The sequence below is a fragment of the Melitaea cinxia genome, chromosome 20 (assembly GCF_905220565.1).
Source record: "Melitaea cinxia chromosome 20, ilMelCinx1.1, whole genome shotgun sequence".
Lineage (NCBI taxonomy): Eukaryota > Metazoa > Arthropoda > Insecta > Lepidoptera > Nymphalidae > Melitaea > Melitaea cinxia.
This window is the reverse complement of record NC_059413.1, coordinates 4,597,759-4,617,636: the sequence shown is the minus strand read 5'-3', so window position 1 is coordinate 4,617,636 and position 19,878 is coordinate 4,597,759. Positions and strand designations below refer to the sequence as shown.

Below are 19,878 nucleotides of genomic sequence, written 5' to 3'. Positions count from 1 at the left end.
GGAAATTTAATTTTTTTTTTAGAATTTTTCTCTCCGTAAGAACCATCCTCGTACTTCAAGGAACATTTTAAAAAAAGAATTAGCGAAATCGGTCCAACCGTTCTCGAGTTTTGCGCTTAGCAACACATTCAGCGACTCATTTTTATATTATAGAAGATGGGCACTGTGTAACCGCTACAGAATTTAATAATATTTATATCGTTTTTGTCTGTCTGTATCTTGACTGTCAATAATGACAAAATTATAGAATGAATTTAAATGAAATAAGTATTATTGAAATTTGAGCAGAATCTTGAATTATTTTAGTCCATACAGCTTTACTACAGCGTCCACAACGTAAGTGTAACAGATTTAAGAGGCTAGAAAAATCGTTAAGTATGACACGCTATTAGTGATAAGACCGAAATATTTAAGTAACTTGTGTCAATTCATCTGTAACTCTCTCTCCCTTTTCTCCAAGTTACACCAAATCTTTGAGGATGAAAAACTCAATTGAGTGTTAAATTTAACTTACTTACTTAATAGTACAGAAAATGGAAATTATTTTCCAGTTCAGAATAAAGGTTTATTGTACAGTCAATTAAAAGTGTCGATCAAAACAAATTCGTAATTATGTGTAAACTTGCGTAATCATCGTATTTATGAAGAAGACGATCAATATCCCAGTTATAAATTCTGTCCACGGCTGTTAGTTTCATCCTTGTGTCCAATGTTATAGCCTTAGTGGAGAAGGACTGACCCTAATAATGCATATTAGATCAATAAAAGTATCTCACGGGAAGAGACTGACGTTGGCGAGCTGTTTGTCCCTTGGTTATAAAAAGAAAATGAGATATTAATATTATTTATGACTTTCTTTCTATGTTAAGGTTACAGAAAGTGTTAACAAATATAAGGTATAAATTATAATTAGTTATACGTTCCAGTTTGATATGTTCTATGGTTGTACTAGTGTGATTTATAGCGTGATTATTAACGTGTATATTGTAATAATGTGTATTTTGGAGCGCTCTCGATAACAATTAGTGCATTGATTCTTCAGTAAGGTACATCATCTTAGTTTATGTGATGTTATGTGACGTTATGTTATGTGATGTTATGTTATGTCATGTCATGTTATGTCATGTCATGTCATGTCATGTAATGTTACCAATGTTTCCTGTATAGACAGGAGCTCTTAGTAAGAATTTACTGTCTAATTTTAAAATAATCAATTAACTGAGGCGGGAATACTACATCTAATGTTTCTATCAGAAACGTGAAAGCAAAAAGTTACTTCTGTAAATTAATTGTTTTTTAATTGTTGAAATATTTTAAAATAGTTAATCCATTGCAAGAAAAAAAAAGAAAATACAGCACTATTGTACACTGACAAAAAAATTGTAAAGAGCTTATAATTTTATACAAAAATAGATCTATATAAAGTTGAATGGGTCAGTGTAAAATAAGCTTAGCGAGGATATTAATAGTACCTACAATGAGGGTAGAATATGTTACGGAAATAAAATATATTTTACTGATATAATGAAACTTCAAGCTAACTTTTTTACACGTGTAGTCTGCATAATTTGTATATTATTTTTGCATTAGATACTATGCTAAGGATAAACTCTGTTTTCGCTTTACAATTCAGAGACAGGGAGCAGGAATCCTCACATATCTAAGCAAGTAAACAAGAAAGCGCATTCAGATTTAAGAGGGTCTGGGTTGAAAGTCTGTTACAAATATATTACTTGTAGGTACTATTATGATATATATTTTTGCCAAAAGAAACTATTGCGATTCAGCGGAAAAACGCTGCCAGCATTCTTCCAATGATGCCACGTGGACGTGATTTGTATTCTTATCATCTGTAAGTATTTAGATCTTAAGTTGTGAATTGTAAATAAGTATAAAGTAGTAAAGTATTAATATATTTTCTAACATATATATTACAAAAAAATATTCATTTAAAATTTATATACCTATATTAATACTAAGCTAAGACTAAAATGTTTGCCTCCCTTTTTATAAAAAACCTCACAATTACTCCACATAAATTATAATCATTTTATAGATTATAATTGCTTGATCTACCAGCATACAACAACTAAGAAAATTATTATAGCTTGTTTTTGTAAATTAATTAATTATTAAAATTATATATATGACGGCTTTAATTTTGAAACAACGTCAACATGATTGACGGTCGGTGATTTTTTTACTTATTTAGTGCGAATCATTTGCACGGGTATTGCGAGTACAACTATACTGTTATAGAGATATCGTAACTCGGAAATAATATGTTACGAGTATATTATTTTATCATTGGGTATAACTAGCGTCTCAGACACAGATTCGGTCTAGTCAAGCGTTAGCGTGTTATATATTACCATAAGTATGTGTTCAATAAATATTTCTTTTTCTATACTGATATTATAAAGAGAAAAGATAAGACTTTTTGTTTATTTGTAATAGATAAACTTAAAAACTATTAAACTGATTTTCAAAAAAAAAACTTTCACCAGTTGAATGAGTGACGGTGTTAAAGGGATAAAACTGAACAGCCATAATTTTTTTTTAATTATAAAAGTAGATCGGCAAACAAGTGTACGGCCCCGCTCATGGTAAGCGATTACTGTAGCTTATAGACGTCTGTAACACCAGAAGCATCGCAAGCTTATTGGGGACCATATCTCCAATTCTCGCCGGGAGCTTTGGTCACCTTACTCACCAACAGGAACACAACACTGCCTGAAATCAGTATTATTTAGCTGTGATCTTCTGTAAAGTCAAGGTACCCCAGTCGTGCTGCTCTATATTTTGAGTAGGAAATTTCCTGCTCTTTTCCTGCTCTGTCCTACCGCTGCATAAAAGCTAGTGTTTAATATTCATCGCTAGTAAAGAAGTTATTATAAGTATGTCAGTAAGTATCCTAAAAGTTAAACTTAGTTGACAAGTATATCTCTCCATAGCGCTTACTCGTACATAGCGCTTACTCGTACATAGCGCTTAGCGTTTTTGATAAAACTAAATACCTTATTATAAAACTATTTTATTTTTAAATTTTATTTAATATTTGAAACATTTTTAATACCGTGCACGTTTCATAAAGAAAGCTATTTAATATAAAGACAGATGTTTACAATGTTTTAGGAATGACGAGAAACGGGTTACAAAAAACTCTTCACAAAGGATGAGCGAAATAATTTCAAAGCAACGCCGTCGTACGGCGCCCGAGGACGGTATTATGTAGAGTTTGATGCTTGTTTATCTGTAAGCTCTCTAATTCTTATTCTCTAGGTTTATTGATTTTGTGAATTTAAGGATAAATTAAAAAAAAATAGGTTGGTCGAAATACTTTAATTATTCATAAGACCCTTATCAATTAACTTAGCAATGTGTCCTGCTACTTTAACATACGGTGCCAAGACGTGGACACTAACAAAGGGACAAGTCCACAATTTTAAAGTCTCTCTCAAAGATAGGATTAGAAATGAGACTACCCGCGAGAGAACGAAAGTAACCGACATAGGCCGCAGAATCAGCAGTGGCCTGGTCACCTGCATCGCAGGACCGATTGCCGCTTGACCAGAAGTTTTCTGGAGTGAACACCATGTGCAGTGTGGGACCGAATCGGTCTTTAGTAGTTCTCGAGTTCTGCACTTAGCAACACATTTAGCGATTCAGTTTTTCTTATACAGATTATTTACATACGTAGTTAAAGAAGTAGCTTATTACTAACAATATGATAGCCCTGGTGCCTCTGCACATGCTAGTTTATTTAAATGGTGTTTAAAATGTTTTCACTTATGTTAGATATTTCTTGTTGCTGTTGATTTATTTTATTTTATTAGATGTTTATCAACGGAGGTCAAAAGTGTCACATTCCGACTCGTGGGATCAAATTAACGATGAAATAAACCTAATCCAACAAATATCGAAAATTTGAAACTCAGTGTTGGTGAATCCGCAAGAGACCTCTAGTACGGCTAGAAACTTTGACATCTGAAATAACAGACTAATGTAATGAATACTTTCACCTGTAAGTACAAAAGTACGTATTATTTAAATATGTATCAGCAATCATAAAATGTATTAAATATTGTTAATTAAAGTTTGCATTGAAGTTTATAACCATGCGACTGCTGGTTTTGAAATACACAGGCCGAAGACGGGAAGCAGCGTCTTTGGTGCGACAAAGCCTGTCCTGCGGTCACCAACCCGCCTGCCTAGCTTGGTGACTATGGGCACAAGAAATAAGTTCACGCCGTTTTTGACGTGAACTTGGGGAGGCCTGTGATAGGCTGAAGTGATAATGATGATGATGATTGAAGTTAGACTATGCATTGCAGCATAGGAATTAATTCCGTATTTATCACTGAGGCAGGGTACAGCAAGAAATATTCTACTCAAAAACTGGACTAGCCCAACTTGAAAAGTACCTTAACCTTACAGAAGACCGTACCGTACCTAAATAACATTGATCTCAAGTAGTGTTGGGTTCCTGTGGTCAATAAAGTGACCAGAACTCCTAGAAAGGGTTAGGTGTAGGGCTGGGAACGCACTTGCGATGCTTCCAGAAGCTCTTAATTTAAGATTTTTTGCTACCGTAGTCGTATAAAACAAAGATTTAAGAAACAGCTGACTTCTGTAAAGTTTGCAAAACTTTTGGTCGACGCATGTTTATTTCTGTTTTAGGGAGTGGTGTTGAGTATAATATGTATATCAGATCGCAGCCCACTTTTAATGTCTTCTTAGAATACTAAAATACAGTACTAAAACCTCTATTTCCCGATTCCAAATGTCGGGTGTCGCGTTGTGTTGAAATGTTTGTACGGCAGTAAATAATATAACAAGAATATTTATATTAGTTGTTGCTCGTAGTGTTTGTTACTCATTCAATTTGTAATATAATTGATTTTTATACAAATTGTGATGTTGTGCTTTTTTTAAAGTACAATGCGTTTCAACTACTGACTTTACATTTTGTACTGTTATTGATATCAACAAAATATAAAACGAACAATACATTCAGCTATCGCTTCGCTTCAGCCTGTAATATCCCACTACTGGGCATAAGCCTCTTTCCCCATGCAGGAGAAGGATCAGAGCTTAATCCACACCTCTACTCCAATGCGGGTTGGCGGATATATTCCCTACTATGATTAACGATCGCTATCAGGTGTGCATGATAACAACTGGGACCAATGGCTTAACGTGCTCTCCGAGGCACGGTGGCGTGACCCACTAAGACTGCACAAACACCCAGTCCACGGCAAACACCTGTATGGCCAATACAAATGTTTGTTATGTGCGGGGATCGAATCCGCAACCGTCAGCGCAACAGGCACAATCCATGGCTAAGACCGTTGCGCCAACGCGGCGTCATTATATTAGGTATACCTAGTTCTAATTTTTTTTCTTGTATGTGTCAAGTGAAATGGACTGAAACAATCTGCGAATGTTCCTTATTTTGATAAAGGCTTTTAAGCATACAGCGATGGAATGATTTTCGATTAATCTTCCGTGCTGCTCCACTGTAGTCTAATGACTTAAAGTGCTCTACGAGACACGATTGTATATTTTCTAACTTTCTGTTCGTCCCTTTCCGAATTAGTCGATTTTTTTCGTTTTTTTTTTTTATTTAACTGGAATAATTAGAAAAACAAACAAATCGTTTTAACATTTTCCGTGGTTAGCACAATCAAACCATTTGCGTAGTTATGAATTTTTCCTTTGACGACAACCTTACAACTGAAATATTTATTTAAATTCCTTTTAAGAATAAAATTATGAGGTTGAAATAAGAACAACATTTTGGGTTACTATTTCTAAGAAGACGAATGCCCGCCCTTAACCTCTCTATCCTCCCTTCTTCCTGCTTTTGGATTAGTTGGTGCAAAATAAACTTTTTTCCTTCAAGATATAGACGAAAAATTTCATAACCAATTATTATTAAATAATTAATAATCTTGTTCTTCAATTTTATTTATAGCTCCGGTTGTAAAGGAAATTCAATATAATAAAAATAGCGGTACTACAGAATATCGGTAGAACAATTTTATCCGTCCTTTATTAGCGCTGATGGTCAATAAAGTGGGATTAGTGACGTCACATAATTAATAATTTCTCTCTTTTTTTAATATTGAGCAAATTTAATTTCGTATATAATAAAGGCGGTAGTTTCATTTTTGTAATTATTTCATGATAAGTCTAAATCTTTGTGTGATGATAACTAAATTCTCAATTACTCATTACTCATAATTACTTTTCTATATTTTATTTCGTTCAATATAAGTTTTACAAATCTCTTTCTCACTCTAAAAAAAAAAAACTATTTAATATGTCTATTTCAAATTGACGTATTTTTTCATTACTATTTACTTCTTACTCTTGTATTACTATTGCAAGTTTTATAAAGTAATTGTTATTACAATTAAATACTTTCCGCGTAAATACCCTACGCTGTGATTCCATTACAATCAAATTGAAATTCACATTGTCTTAATTTCCGAGTGAAGGCAATTTACTACCGACATCGCTGCTCAGCTCCTCCGCCTACATTTGTACAACTCCGTCACGATTGTGACATGACGCACGAGTGACGTAGCGACGCGACCGAGTATTATTTATTCTAATTACAGCCGGTCTTATTAATCTATCTACAGTTAAACTCTGTTGCTTATTAGAGTTTTTCCCTAACATTTAATCTATCTTTAATAGCCATCTTGTATAACAATATCTTCGCAACCTTCAATTAAGTTAAGATAGATAATGTGCCTTATTTTTGGCTAATGCTTCCCTCTGAAGCGTTCCCATTTATGCATAATAAAATAAATTGGTGTTTAATATCGGCAATAAAAAAATAATCATTTTTTTTTTGAAAAATCAGCCTATAACTAGAAAAACAAAACAACTTTATAGACGTTTTTAAATCACATTTTTATAATTGTATATATAAAGAAGACAATTTATTAAGTTTAAGTAGAGTTATGTCGCTTGTGAAGCTTAAATGTCGCAGTGCAACTAACCGTACCTACCGAAAAAAATTAAAATTTGAAATCATTGTAGACTACAACTCTTTGGTACTACATTTTTTTAAGTAACGATAAAGAACAGAAAAAAACGAAAAAGAAATGTCTGATATACATAACAATTTATTAATAATTCTTCTATCGCATAAATGGATATCTATAAAAGTGAATCACCGAATTTTCGGCTCGGTTGGCGCTCTCGTTCGGAAGTTTCGAACGAGAACAACAAACTTGATCATTCTTAATTTGTTGTTAGTTTTTGTGAAAAAAAGTATTGTATAAAAAAATTTAAAAACATATTTATGAATAAAAATATGTGACGGTACGAAGTTCGCCGGGTTATCTAGTATACAAAAATCGCGTGTCACGGTGTTCGTGGTCCTCAGAAACCGCTCGATCGAATTTAGTATGAAATTTTAATGTATATATGTATATACTAGCCGACCCATGCCCAACACGTTGGGCCTTAATTTTTTTCTTTTTACCCGACTGCCAAGGAAGGGTTATGTTTTTCGCGCGTATCTTGTATGTATGTATGTATGTATGTTTGTATGTAATATTCTTTACTACCTCATATTTCCAGAGCCACTGAACGGATTAACATAATTGAGGTATCATTAGGTTCGTCTTAGCTGCCCAAGTGTTCTTAGATATTACATAGTGACATTAAAAAAATCAAACATGGCGGCTGCGCGAAGCCATTGTAGTTAATGAAAAAAAAATTTTCTACGCTATGTCCTATGCCCAAAGGTTGTCTGGAACATACATCTGTCTGTCTGTCATCTGTCTGGTACATCTTTCTTTGCAGGTATCACTTTTTTTTGTAATGTTTCTTTATGGTGTACAATAAAGAGCATTTATTATTATTATCATTAGTTTTGTGATGCAAATAATTATTTAGTAAAGTTGTCATCTCGCTCACATTTATCCGACTTGATTTACATATACTATTATTTTTCACTGAATTTTTTTGTTCAATAACAATAAAATATAGCCTATGTCACTCATGAACAATGCAGCTTTCTGTTAGTGAAAGAATTTTTATGATCGGATCAGTATTTGCGAAGATTACCCGTTACAAACAAACAAAGTTAGAAACTTTATCTCTTTATAACGTTAGTATAGATTTGGCATGTATAATAGCTCGTAAAGTATAATTCAAACTACGTGGTTAGGGGGTGCCTATCCAGTAATTTTGTTTCTATTTAAATTTTACGCGTTTGATTATTTCTGTCGAGTCAGTAAATACCAATTGTATATGTTTATAATATAATTTGTTTCGTCAGTAATCAGAGCCACAAAGTTTTCATCCCAAATCAAAGTTCTTCAAGGAATTTTGTTGAACAAATTAATGGAAATCAGAAAGGGTTGAGTTACCTACATCGTAAAGTTCTTAATAAATATGGTTTGAATTGGCGTAATAGAGACGTATTATGTATACGTATTATGGATACTTAAAAAAATATTTTTAGTCACGAGTTTTTATTTGACGGCGTTTTAGCTCAACGGTCACAGTTCACAGCACTGGCTTATGGCTGTTGCGCTGACGGTTGCGGGTTGAATGCGGCACGTGACATACAGATGTATTGGCCATACAGACGTTTGCCTTGGTCTGGGCGTTTGTGCTTGTGTATTGTATGTGCTTCTGTACCCCCGAAACATGAGTAAAAGCTAGTAAGGGCTGTTGAGTGTGAGGCTTTTAGTATTATTATTTATATTTATTATATTTTTAATATGAATATTGGATATCTAATTATATGTCATCTCTTTTTCTTTCCTACAAATATTTAATAATACGGTTTATTACATTTCGATTTACTTCCTTATACTTTTGATTGTATAATTAAATAAAGATATCTTAACAAATATTCAAAATTTATGTATTCAATTCCAAAGTAAAAATTAATTACTGTTTCATTTCAGAATTCATTTTTATTATTTAACGTAGCTGTGAGGAAAAAACGTTTGATCATATAATTTTAATTACAAGTAAGGTAATAAGTAATTAACACGAAACTTTGATAATATTGCCTTTAATCTACTAGTCCTGGCTCTTGTTGTATAATAGGGCCTGTATATTTTATTAGTGACTATCCTGGAGTTATAATATGACTGCCACACCTAACACATAGCGCAAATAACTTAAATGTTCAAGTAAACTGTTTATGTATGTTTATATTTTTATGGTATATATATATATATATATATATATATATATATATATATATATATATATGAATTTATTTGCTCATGTATATACTAAGCCACTAACTTTACTTTATATTTCCTTCTTTTTTTTTCTTCTTTATCTGAATTTTTACTAATACCCGATTTTGCACACCTACAAACCTCTGCTCTTGTACGTCCTAAGGTTGGCTGGTAAAGAATGCTTTTAGCATTAAGCCCGCCTTTTGTACAATTCTATAGTGTATTGTGCAATAAAGTATTAATAAAAAAAATAAATAAATAAACTGGAATAAAGTAAAAGTGAAGTATATACATAAGTAAAAGTAATCTAGAATGATAAATGAATTGTTGAAATAATTTTAAATAAAAAAGATGACTGATTCTAGTTTAGTACTTAAGCTAGATAGGTACGTCTGTGTACACAAACAGTTCCAAAATCACATAAAAGCGTTTATTTTTTTTTAGCAATGAGCTAAATAATGTTGAATAAGCAAAAGGCTCTTTAATGTTAAAAGGCTCCTTATTCAATTGCTGACATTTATGTTGAAAGGGTACATAATGTCTCGCCAATGTCACAAAGGGCGAGCAAAAATGTTTTATTGCAGATTTTTTAGTACAATCATTCAAGTTACATATATTTTTGCGTCTACATAAAAAAAATAACAAAAAATTAAAAAAAAATTAGGGGTCGACTACTCTTAGCATTTAGGGGGAAGAAAAATAGATGTTGTTCGATTTTCAGATCTACCCAATATGCATACAAAATTTCATGAGAATCGGTCAAGCCGTTTCGTAGGAGTTTAAGTACAAACACCTCGACACGAGAATTTTACATATTAGATTTTAAGACTATTTGTGCCTTATGCGTGTAAGTAAAGCTTTTAAACTACTTCTAAGATTACAAGTATTCTATTTACTCTATTCTATTCAAAACCACGAAGAAAAGGAGTAATAGAAAAACATTAGTCGTGCTATTTTTATTCGTGATATCTCCTTATCCCATCTCAATAAATATTCGTCAGATTACGAGCGCACGTACACTCAATTGAAAAATGATTCTAAGAATAAGATGGGACGAGAAAACTTCGATATTATTAAACTAATGTAATCGATAACGTCTGTAACCGATAAAGTCTACTCATCAATGGGGATTGTTATGCCACAATAAACATTTACATACATATAATAAAATTGTAGCCGACCTATACTATATATAAAAAATATTTATAAAAAAGAATTATAATTCTTAATGAGAGCAATAGGAGTCGAAACAGTTATTTTTAGAATATTTATCTATCTGTCTGAATAGTTATTTATTTTAGCATCAAACAGATTCTACTACTGGATATTGAAAGCAATTATGTATGTTCCTGAAAGCTAGCCATACTGGAATAAGTTCGATCTTTATAAGACGTCTATAACTTATTAATCTATAAAAAATTGTAGTTGTTTTGTACTATTTTAGAACACAAGCATCCATAAACACTCAATATTTACAAGACGGGGGATTTTACGAGGAAGGGCATGGTACGAGGGATAAAGAAGATTAGGTTGATTAAAAAGAATATAAGATTCTGAATCATGGTAGAGGTGACATTTACAATGAGAGTGGTCTCGTACTCTGATTTTTGTCAGATGAATCGGAGTACTCGAATGACCAAGACGTAAACTACAGATTGTGGACAAAACCGGTACGTCTAAGAAGAAAAAAACCAAGGCGTCATCCCCGCATGTAGAAGGTAGCTCCAGAAATTCCACTAGCTCCTTCATTGACCAGTCTACTAGTACGCCTTTAACCAAACCCATTATATTGTACGTTGGTACGGTACAGCAGTTTTGAATTTGCACATTTCAAATACTAGTTTAGTAATAAAATTATTAGCAGCTTGTGCAGATACAAATTTAACCGAAATTTTATTTGGCCGATATTTTTACGCCATAATAAACTATTTTTTAAAATTTTGTGAGCATGTAAAAATTTGCCGAATTTGATGTCTACGTCTGAATAGGATTTAGGAGCGCCGGTATATATAACGGATTAATATAAACGGTTTGTATCGATGGAATAGCGGTGGAAGAGTTGTTGAAATTAATTTTTGAAGAGGTGTTGGCTATTTGGGTCATCAACCGCTAGACGTTTGCGTGAAATTTGTGTACCGTCCGAGTCCAGAGAATCCGGAGGACGGTCTAAGTCCATATTATAATATTTGAGAGAAAAAAAAGAATTAAATACGGGGAAATTAAAAAATACTTAGTTTGTTTTAAGTTTGTTTCTAAAATTTATAGTGTAGATACACAAATACATAACAATAAAATAATATAGTAAATAAATATAATATAATATAAAATATTTAACAATAAAAGCACAAAAAATAACACCAAAATCTCTCTAACACAAGTGTTAACCACTGATAACGCAAGCGAAAAAAAAACTACTTTTTCTTCTTATGTAATGTGTCACAGTGCCAAGCAAAGTAGTGTTTACTATAAGTAAAAAAGTAAAGTAAATTTGTTTTGACGTGCCCGGGAGAATAGGCCTTTTAAATATCTCACGAAGAGACTTTTTACATCCAAGGTATCGTAAGACATCATTCTTGATTATGCTTTATTTGGTAATAGGAAAATAATAGACAAGCCAACGTTTGCTTGTTATACAATGTTCATGTTGTTTGTAGGTGTAAAAATTTATTCTTTAAGCTCGAAGGTGCATTTTTAAATGAAAATATTTTTTCAATTTTGAATTCAATATAGCCTAGCCACTAATTTTTAGTCAACTGTTTCGCGATTATTTTCTATCATACTAAAATAAATAATTTTCATCTATTAAGCAGATGGGTGAAGTCTCTAGGGCGGATATCCTACAAATATATAAATAATACTTATAAAATTTTAACATTATGTATAAAAAGCCCAACTCATAATAATCCGTAAGTTGCCAACTTAAAATAATAACATAATTATCCTTGTTTTCTTTTCTTTTTCAATCAGACTTAATCTTTTGCTAAAAGCTTCTTTAAAAAATTCAAAGATGGTAAAAGAGACCCTAAGAAAACATTTTAAACATAATTCTTAAACGTGTACGGCAATATCAACATACCTGTGACAGACTGACTGATTTTCTGCTGTCCGTATTGCTGGGTTGTCTTGAGAAACTCGGTGGATGAATACTCAGCGGTGACCCGGGTTCAGAATCTGTTTTTCCTTCATTGCTACTGGTTCCTGCGTCCTAAAAAAATAATACCTTTACAATTTTATTTAACAAGAACTTTTTATTTCATTTTATGTAACTCGGTACAGACGTGTAGATGTCGATATTAAGTATTCTTTAGTTACTTGTTTCAGTTTTAGCGTTAGGTTTCAAGTTTAGTTTTGGGTAAAGGGTTTTGAACTAGGTGAAAACAATTTTCTTTTACTTTTTCTTTTCTTAATTGAACGACGGGGTTGTAACCGACCTCATCAATCAATGTTCTTCGTTTTTTCTTCATTCTGCGTGACATTTATTTAAAAGCCACTAAAGTACCTAACCTTATACTTTTCATATTAGCCGCTCCTGACAGGTATCCTAAATCGCTTGGTAAACCGGTGTAAACAAGAGTTCTTAAAGTTATTTAATATTATCAGTACGGGTAAAAAGTAAGCGTTACTTAATTAAAACGTTATCATTCTTAATGGGTCCGTGGTTAAATTATTCCTTACTACTCTGGACCATAAAGAATAAAGGTCGGTTAGAAAATTTTAATTATCTTCAAAAGTTCCTTTTATAATTTTTGTACGTGGGGAAAATCCTCATTCCCCTCCAGCGCGGGGACCAGAGAGGTTATGTCAGACTTTTACTGACCAAAAACCATCACGTGTGAGTAGTCATCCGCCTGGGTGGAGCGATATGGGGTTGCGCTAGCATTTGCCGGTGGATCTTCAAAAGTACCTGACCTAGCTTCATGAAATAAATTAAAGAAATATAAATTGAATGAAATAATTTACAGAATATTGTCATGGATTCAAACATACGTAACGTGATTGGCGGCGGATCCCGTTGACCTACACGTTGTCTCAGTTCGGTTTGGGAAGGACGCATGCATGCTCAATGGGGGTTTAAGTCAGGGCTGCGTGCTGGCCGCCCCACGTGTGTGATACCGAGTTCTTGAAAATCCTTTCTTTGTGGTCCAGTTTATATACTTTACAATCGTCTAATAACATTCTTATTAACTATTGTATGTTTCAAGGTTTAGCAAGGTTTAGTGTTAGACATTCCTTTCGAAATTGAAATCGTTATTCTTAAAATCGATTAATGTATTGAATAAGAAAGCAATAATTAGTAAATAAAAGTATTTGTTATAGAATGATTTTTTTTCACATTCGAATTTTAATTCACACTAATTGTCCGATTTTGCTTTACAATGGTATCGTAATATTATTTTTATAAAAAACTAGCGTTTTGCCCCCGGCTTCACCCATGTGTAATGATATCGTGGCACTAAACTGAAGAAAGAAAGTTTGAAATCGGTCTAGAATTTTTGATTTAGTTTTCCAATATTCCTTTATTATGTTGGTGTAGATTATTTATTTAATACACGTACTGTCAGCGGGTAAACTTTTTCATATATCATGATATAAAAACTTCATGGACAGAGTAAAGCAAACCAGAAACTTCTGTTATCAATTGCCTTTACGTGCTACGGCATTATTGTTGTTATTATTTTTTCAATGGAGTCCCATATTCTTTTATTTTTATAATTTATTAATAAGTTTGTCTACAAAATTTATTTGTGTTTATTTCATTTTGATAATACTCAACAGAAAAAAAAAAACAAAAAAAAAACATGATAATGTCAGAGCTTAAATACGTTAATATTGGTAGTAGTTAGAATAATATAATGGGTAGCCTTGCACCTTGTGCAGTACTAAACCATATTTGAGTCCTTTATATAGTGTCGCACGCCTAGGGCAGCTGATATGATTAGTAAAAAAAAACAATAGCATGACTCGAGCGCTTCAGATCATTATGGTATACAGATGCTCATCTTGATGTCCTCGTCGTACTGGCCCAAAATTTGACAATTATGTGGAGGATATAGAATTTCTGATATAATGGTTGAAAAAAAAATCTCTAACGTTTTGTACGGTCACAACCACCACGCAAACCGGCAGATTAATATTTTTCTCCGTTATCAGAAACACGTAGAGCGCATTTATTATACAATTAATATCTGTCGCGCTCGAGTATCTATTTCTTTGTGACTACACGCTCTCCCATCCGTTGAATACAAAACATACATCATACAATCTTTTTTCTTTTCAGCATCTAATATTCACAATCTAAAAGCTTCCCACGACGCTCGAGTAAATCCATATTTAGATTTTTGACCTCCACTACCATATGATAAAGAGGTTTGTTTTATTCAGCTTAGGTTAGTATCACGATGGTTCCATTTATATAACCAGACAATACACATATTGTGGTTACTAAGGCTTTAACAAGATAGCTCAGTCAGGAAATAATGAAAATAGTTTAAAGTTTGAAAGTTTTCGGCGATGCAATTTTAACTTTAAACGTTTTCAAGATAGCCTTTCTATGTTCAGAGTTCTGTAGCAGAGCCAAATTTTTTTTTCTGTTTGAATTGTTTCTGTTTATATAACAAGTATGAAGATATTATATACTTCAACATTTGTTCAACCCTATTTGTGTAGAAACTTTGAAAAACTTGAATTTATGCATTAGGAATACATGGAATTTTACAGATATAATTCTTTAACGAAATAATGCAAAATAATGATAGTCCACAAACGAATATTTAGGCCGTAAATTCTTTGGTGAAAATTTGATTCAGTTGCATGTTGTTCATCTGTTGACTGTGAATCATCTCTATGTGTTACAGTATGCACCTGCTTATTGCAGTATAATAATATGCGTCTGGTCACGGCATGTATTAGAAACCAAGTTCCTATATTAATGTAACCATCTGTTTTGCTTTTTTTGAAACGAAAATTACTGGGCATTTCGCATATAACAATTTTGATAAGTCGTTGTCGCATTATCGTTACAAATCGCCTTTTACAAAGCTTCTAAATGGCTTTGAATAGAAGCGTGATTGCTTAACAAACGAGATGGGTATAAAAAGGATAGAGTAATAACAAAAAATAAAAATACAAGAAGTCAGATTCTCATATGTTCGTATTTAAATATTTTTATCTCTTTTGCTGGCTTTAATGTTTAATAAAAATTGTGATAGAAAGCGTGGAAATTTAATTTGTTATTCGATTTATCAGAGTAAGTAGGTATCTTGTTGTTTAGCGCCAGTGACCATGAGATCGGCACATCAATAAAATCACATATCAAAGGAATTTGTAACTCATCATTAATGTATGCTGAAAGCGATTCTTTAAAACACTAATTGACATGAAATGTCTAGGTATTTTTAATATTGGTATAATATCTTAGTTATGTTCTACTAAAGTTTCTAAGTAAATTCTCTCTACATTTTTAGAGCTTTCGCTGCTTCGTATCTATAACTGTGATTTAACATTTTATTCCTTAAACAATTTCAATTTTTTAAATCAATATTTAGCTTTATTATATTTAAGCTATTATTACTAGTTAATTATGATGACTTAGGTTATTTTTAATAGATATTTATTACAGCATTATGTGATTTTTATGTATTTATATTGTAGCGTTATATATTTTTATTAGTTTAACGACTTTTTGATAACTTTTTGATACATGAATGTATACATTTATATAACTTTTTTTTTACTTTTTTGGAGATTATTCACAACCTTCTCTATCTTTTAATGAAAGTCCCATAAGAATCGGTTGAGTCGTTTCGAAGAAGAAGTGAAAAGTTATGTGTATAATACAGCATAGGTCGATGAAAAAATAGTCAATTAAATACGCAATATTAGATATAATTCGAAATTACTTGTTAGATCCCAGTTAAATTTAAATGGGACCACGTCACACGCACAACCCGTTGTTTAAAAAAAGAACATCGAAATAAATCCACCCAGTAAAAAGTTCTGAGGTAATATACATAAAAAAAAATACAATCGAATTGAGAACCTCCTCCGTTTTTGGAAGTAGGTAACGTAGGTATTAATAGATTTAACAGGAAAAATGTGACTAATTTTGAGTAGGCGTAAAACAAATGATATGGTAAAACTTATCTAGAGATTCCGCATCACAATGTTATGAATTTGTTATGTACCTATAATTTTGTAACATTTTAATTCTATTACTTTCGTTAAAGTTTTTTCATAAATTTTATTTATAACGAAATTAATTAAGCGCCGATTACATAGTACCTGCGAAAGGATATTTTTGTTCAAATCAATAATTTAATTATTAGCCCCGACAGGTATTACGTAACCTGTGATAGGATATTTTTGTAGAAAAGAGGTTGAGGTGTGTTATATGTAATCACTCATCATCATCATCACTTCAGCCCAATACAGTCCATTGCTGGACATAGGCCTCCACAAGTTGTTATTTAAAAATCGTTCATATAAAATTAACCTACATTTCATTGTTCGGTAAATATAGATGACAGTTATTTAATTTGTATTTACAAGAGGCTGGAACGAGAATTCACGTCAAAAAGGGTCGTATTATATTATCGTTCAAGATAAAGCTGAAAAATATTTTACATACCACTGATTTTGTACAAAATTTGACCTTTTTTTAATTTCTAATGAACATTCAAATATTTTAATTGAATATATACCTACTGTAAGCGACTAAATATGAGTATCTATACAAATAAATAAAATTGCAGTATCTGTTTGTAACATTAAAATAACCGCTTTTTACTAAATGCAGATTTTTGTATACACAGTATTTATACCAAAATAACATTTTTTTACAATTTTTGTTTGTCTGTTTGTCTTTTTGTTCCAGCTAATCTCTGAAACGGCTGGACTGATTTGGACGGGACTTTCACTGGCAGATAGCTGATATAGTAAGGAGTAACTTAGGCTACTTTTATTTTAGAAATTTATTGATTTTATAACCTCTGCAAACTGAACAATAACTTTTGAGTTAAATTCCACGTGAACGGAGTCGCAGGCTCAGCTAGTATGTTTATAAAAATATATGTTAATAAATGTATAAATACAACAACCGGCCGAGGAGCAAAACGAATCGATTAAATAAATATCGGAAACATTTTACACAAGAAATAATTTTATACTTTAAATAAACAAGGTAATTTGTATCGTTATTTAATAACTATGTACTCGTATGTTGTAGCTTAATGCAGCAAATGTCTTACGATCTTGGAATAATTATTTAGAGTGCCTCTAAAAGTTGAAAGCGTACCTTTAAATAGCGTTCTGTAATTAAAAATAATTAATTTATAGACCTTTTCTGATATACAATCAATGTAAATAAACAATATGTTACAGTACGGATATTATAAAAAAATCCATCTCAGTTAAATATTCGATTACTTTTTAATCAAAATCACTTTTTTATTCGCTCACTAAAGTTCAAATACATTTTAAAACTTGTAGTGGATGAATCTTGATGTTAAGGTAGTTTTTCAAATAATTATTCACTTATAAAACTTAATTTATCAATTTAATTTTATAAGAATAAAACAACAATACATGTATATTATGCTTGCAGGCATTGCGAATAAAATGTATATGTGTATATCACTTTAAATTTCATTTCGTTAAATTTTGTCAGCACTCTTATTACAATGGAAAAAATTATCAAAGAACCAACCAAAAATATTATTTTATGTAAACTCTTAGTTACATACCTGCACATCTTAAAATGTAAATAATGAAATACTAGAATTTCCCATAATTCATCCGATGTGTACAACGGTGATCAAAGCTTTTAGAAACATTTTAATTTTAAAAGTTATAATTAAGATTTAATCAAGCATTCCGAACGTTTATTTTATAAACAGATTTTAAACTAAATAAACTTCTATCTTACAAAATTAATATTATTTAACTCCGAATAAAGGTATAGATACTATCCCTTATTATTTAGATTTTGAAAAGGACCAAAATAACATAAATACACGCTTCAGCCTTTAACCACTGCTGAGCAAAATTTTTTTCTATATAACAGAAAGTTGGAGTTGCCACCACGCTGAGCCACTGCGGCTTGGCGAATAATGTCCCTATCTCAAGCAAAGATACTCAAGTGTCTATGACTAAAATTGAGACTGTATGTGTTCTTCGCGGCAGGGTTGGGAGACATGCCACATGACACCAAGAGCGGAAACTTTTCAGTGAGAAATATTTGTAGCAAATGGAATCCCACTTCAATCGCTACACCCGAACGGTTGTTATAAACTTTGACATGATTTTTATGTAGGGTTTTAATCACTAAAAGGTAAATTCAAATAAAAATATATGTCAATTAAGGTTATTAAAACATTGTCAATGTTAATAGACGTACAAATTCTATAAATTACAACGGTTTCACGATTCTACTTGAATGTACATACATTTCAGGAACTATCACATCATCACATCAGCCTTTCGCAGTCCACTACTGGACATAGGCCTCCACAAGTTCGCCCCAAAAATTGCGTGAACTCATATGTTTTGCCCATAGTCACCATGCTGGGCAATCGGGCTGGTGACCGCAGAGCTGGCTTTGTCGCAACGAAGATGCAGCTGCCCGTCTTCGGCCTGTGTATTTCAAAGCCAGCAGTTGGATGGCTATCCCGCCACAGGTCGACTTTTTAAGTTCCAAGGTAGTAGTGGAACTGTGTTATCCCTTAATCGCCTCTTACGACACCCACGGGAAGAGAGAAGGTGGCTTTAATCTTTAATGCCGTAACCACACAGCATCCGTACACACATATATACACTACATATATATTCATTCATAATAAGAAACTATATTGTATTATTATTAGTTAGTTTTATTAGGCTTTAATAGCTGCTAAAGCTGTTCTGATAAACGTATAGGTACGTGTAACGTTTTTGACTAGCCTGTTGACGCAATTTGTAGTCCTGCTTTCTGTTCCGCGGGTTGCGGGTTCGATTCCCGCCTGAGTCTAGGTGTAATATGTGTATTTATACATATATGTATTATTTCTATGTATATTAATCATTAAGATCTTTCTATGTATATATGTATAAGACGCCGCGTTGACGCAACGGTCACAGCCATGGACTGTGCCTGTTGCGCTGGCGGTTGCGGGTTCGATCCCCGCACATGACAAACATTTTGTATTGGCCATACAGGTGTTTGCCGTGGTCTAGGTGTTTGTGCAGTCCTTGCGGGTCTCCCCACCGTGCCTCGGAGGGCACGTTAAGCCGTCGGTCCCGGTGGTTATCATGTAGGTACACCTGATAGGGATCGTTACTCATAGTAGGGAATATATCCGCCAACCCGCATTGGAGCAGCGTGGTGGATTAAGCTTTGATCCTTTTCCTACATGGGGAAAGAGGCCTATGCTCAGTAGTGGGATATTACAGGCTGAAGCAAAGCGACATTTATCCAAAAAAAATGTTTAGCTATAACAGTCGGCTGTTACCTGTAACACAAGCATTAAGTTGCTTACAAATGGGAACAGACGGCCGTGTTTATTAATATTTGTATACGTCTGATAAGCGTATTCTTGCCGTATTGCTTTTGATAGGTGGAAATTCGAAAACGATAATTCGAAGTTTAAAACCAACACACACAATTAAGAAATAAAAAATT

At 32.5% G+C, this 19,878-nt stretch overlaps 1 protein-coding gene across 1 annotated transcript in view; it reads right to left on the bottom strand.

Moving 5' to 3' along the window:
- Window positions 1–19,878, bottom strand: part of LOC123663392 (rabphilin-3A) — a 71,745-nt gene that overhangs the window by 6,050 nt on the left and 45,817 nt on the right. The window contains exon 5 of the mRNA XM_045598079.1: window positions 12,301–12,429. Coding sequence (XP_045454035.1) covers window positions 12,301–12,429 — 129 coding nt within the window. The remainder of the gene's footprint in view (window positions 1–12,300; window positions 12,430–19,878) is intronic.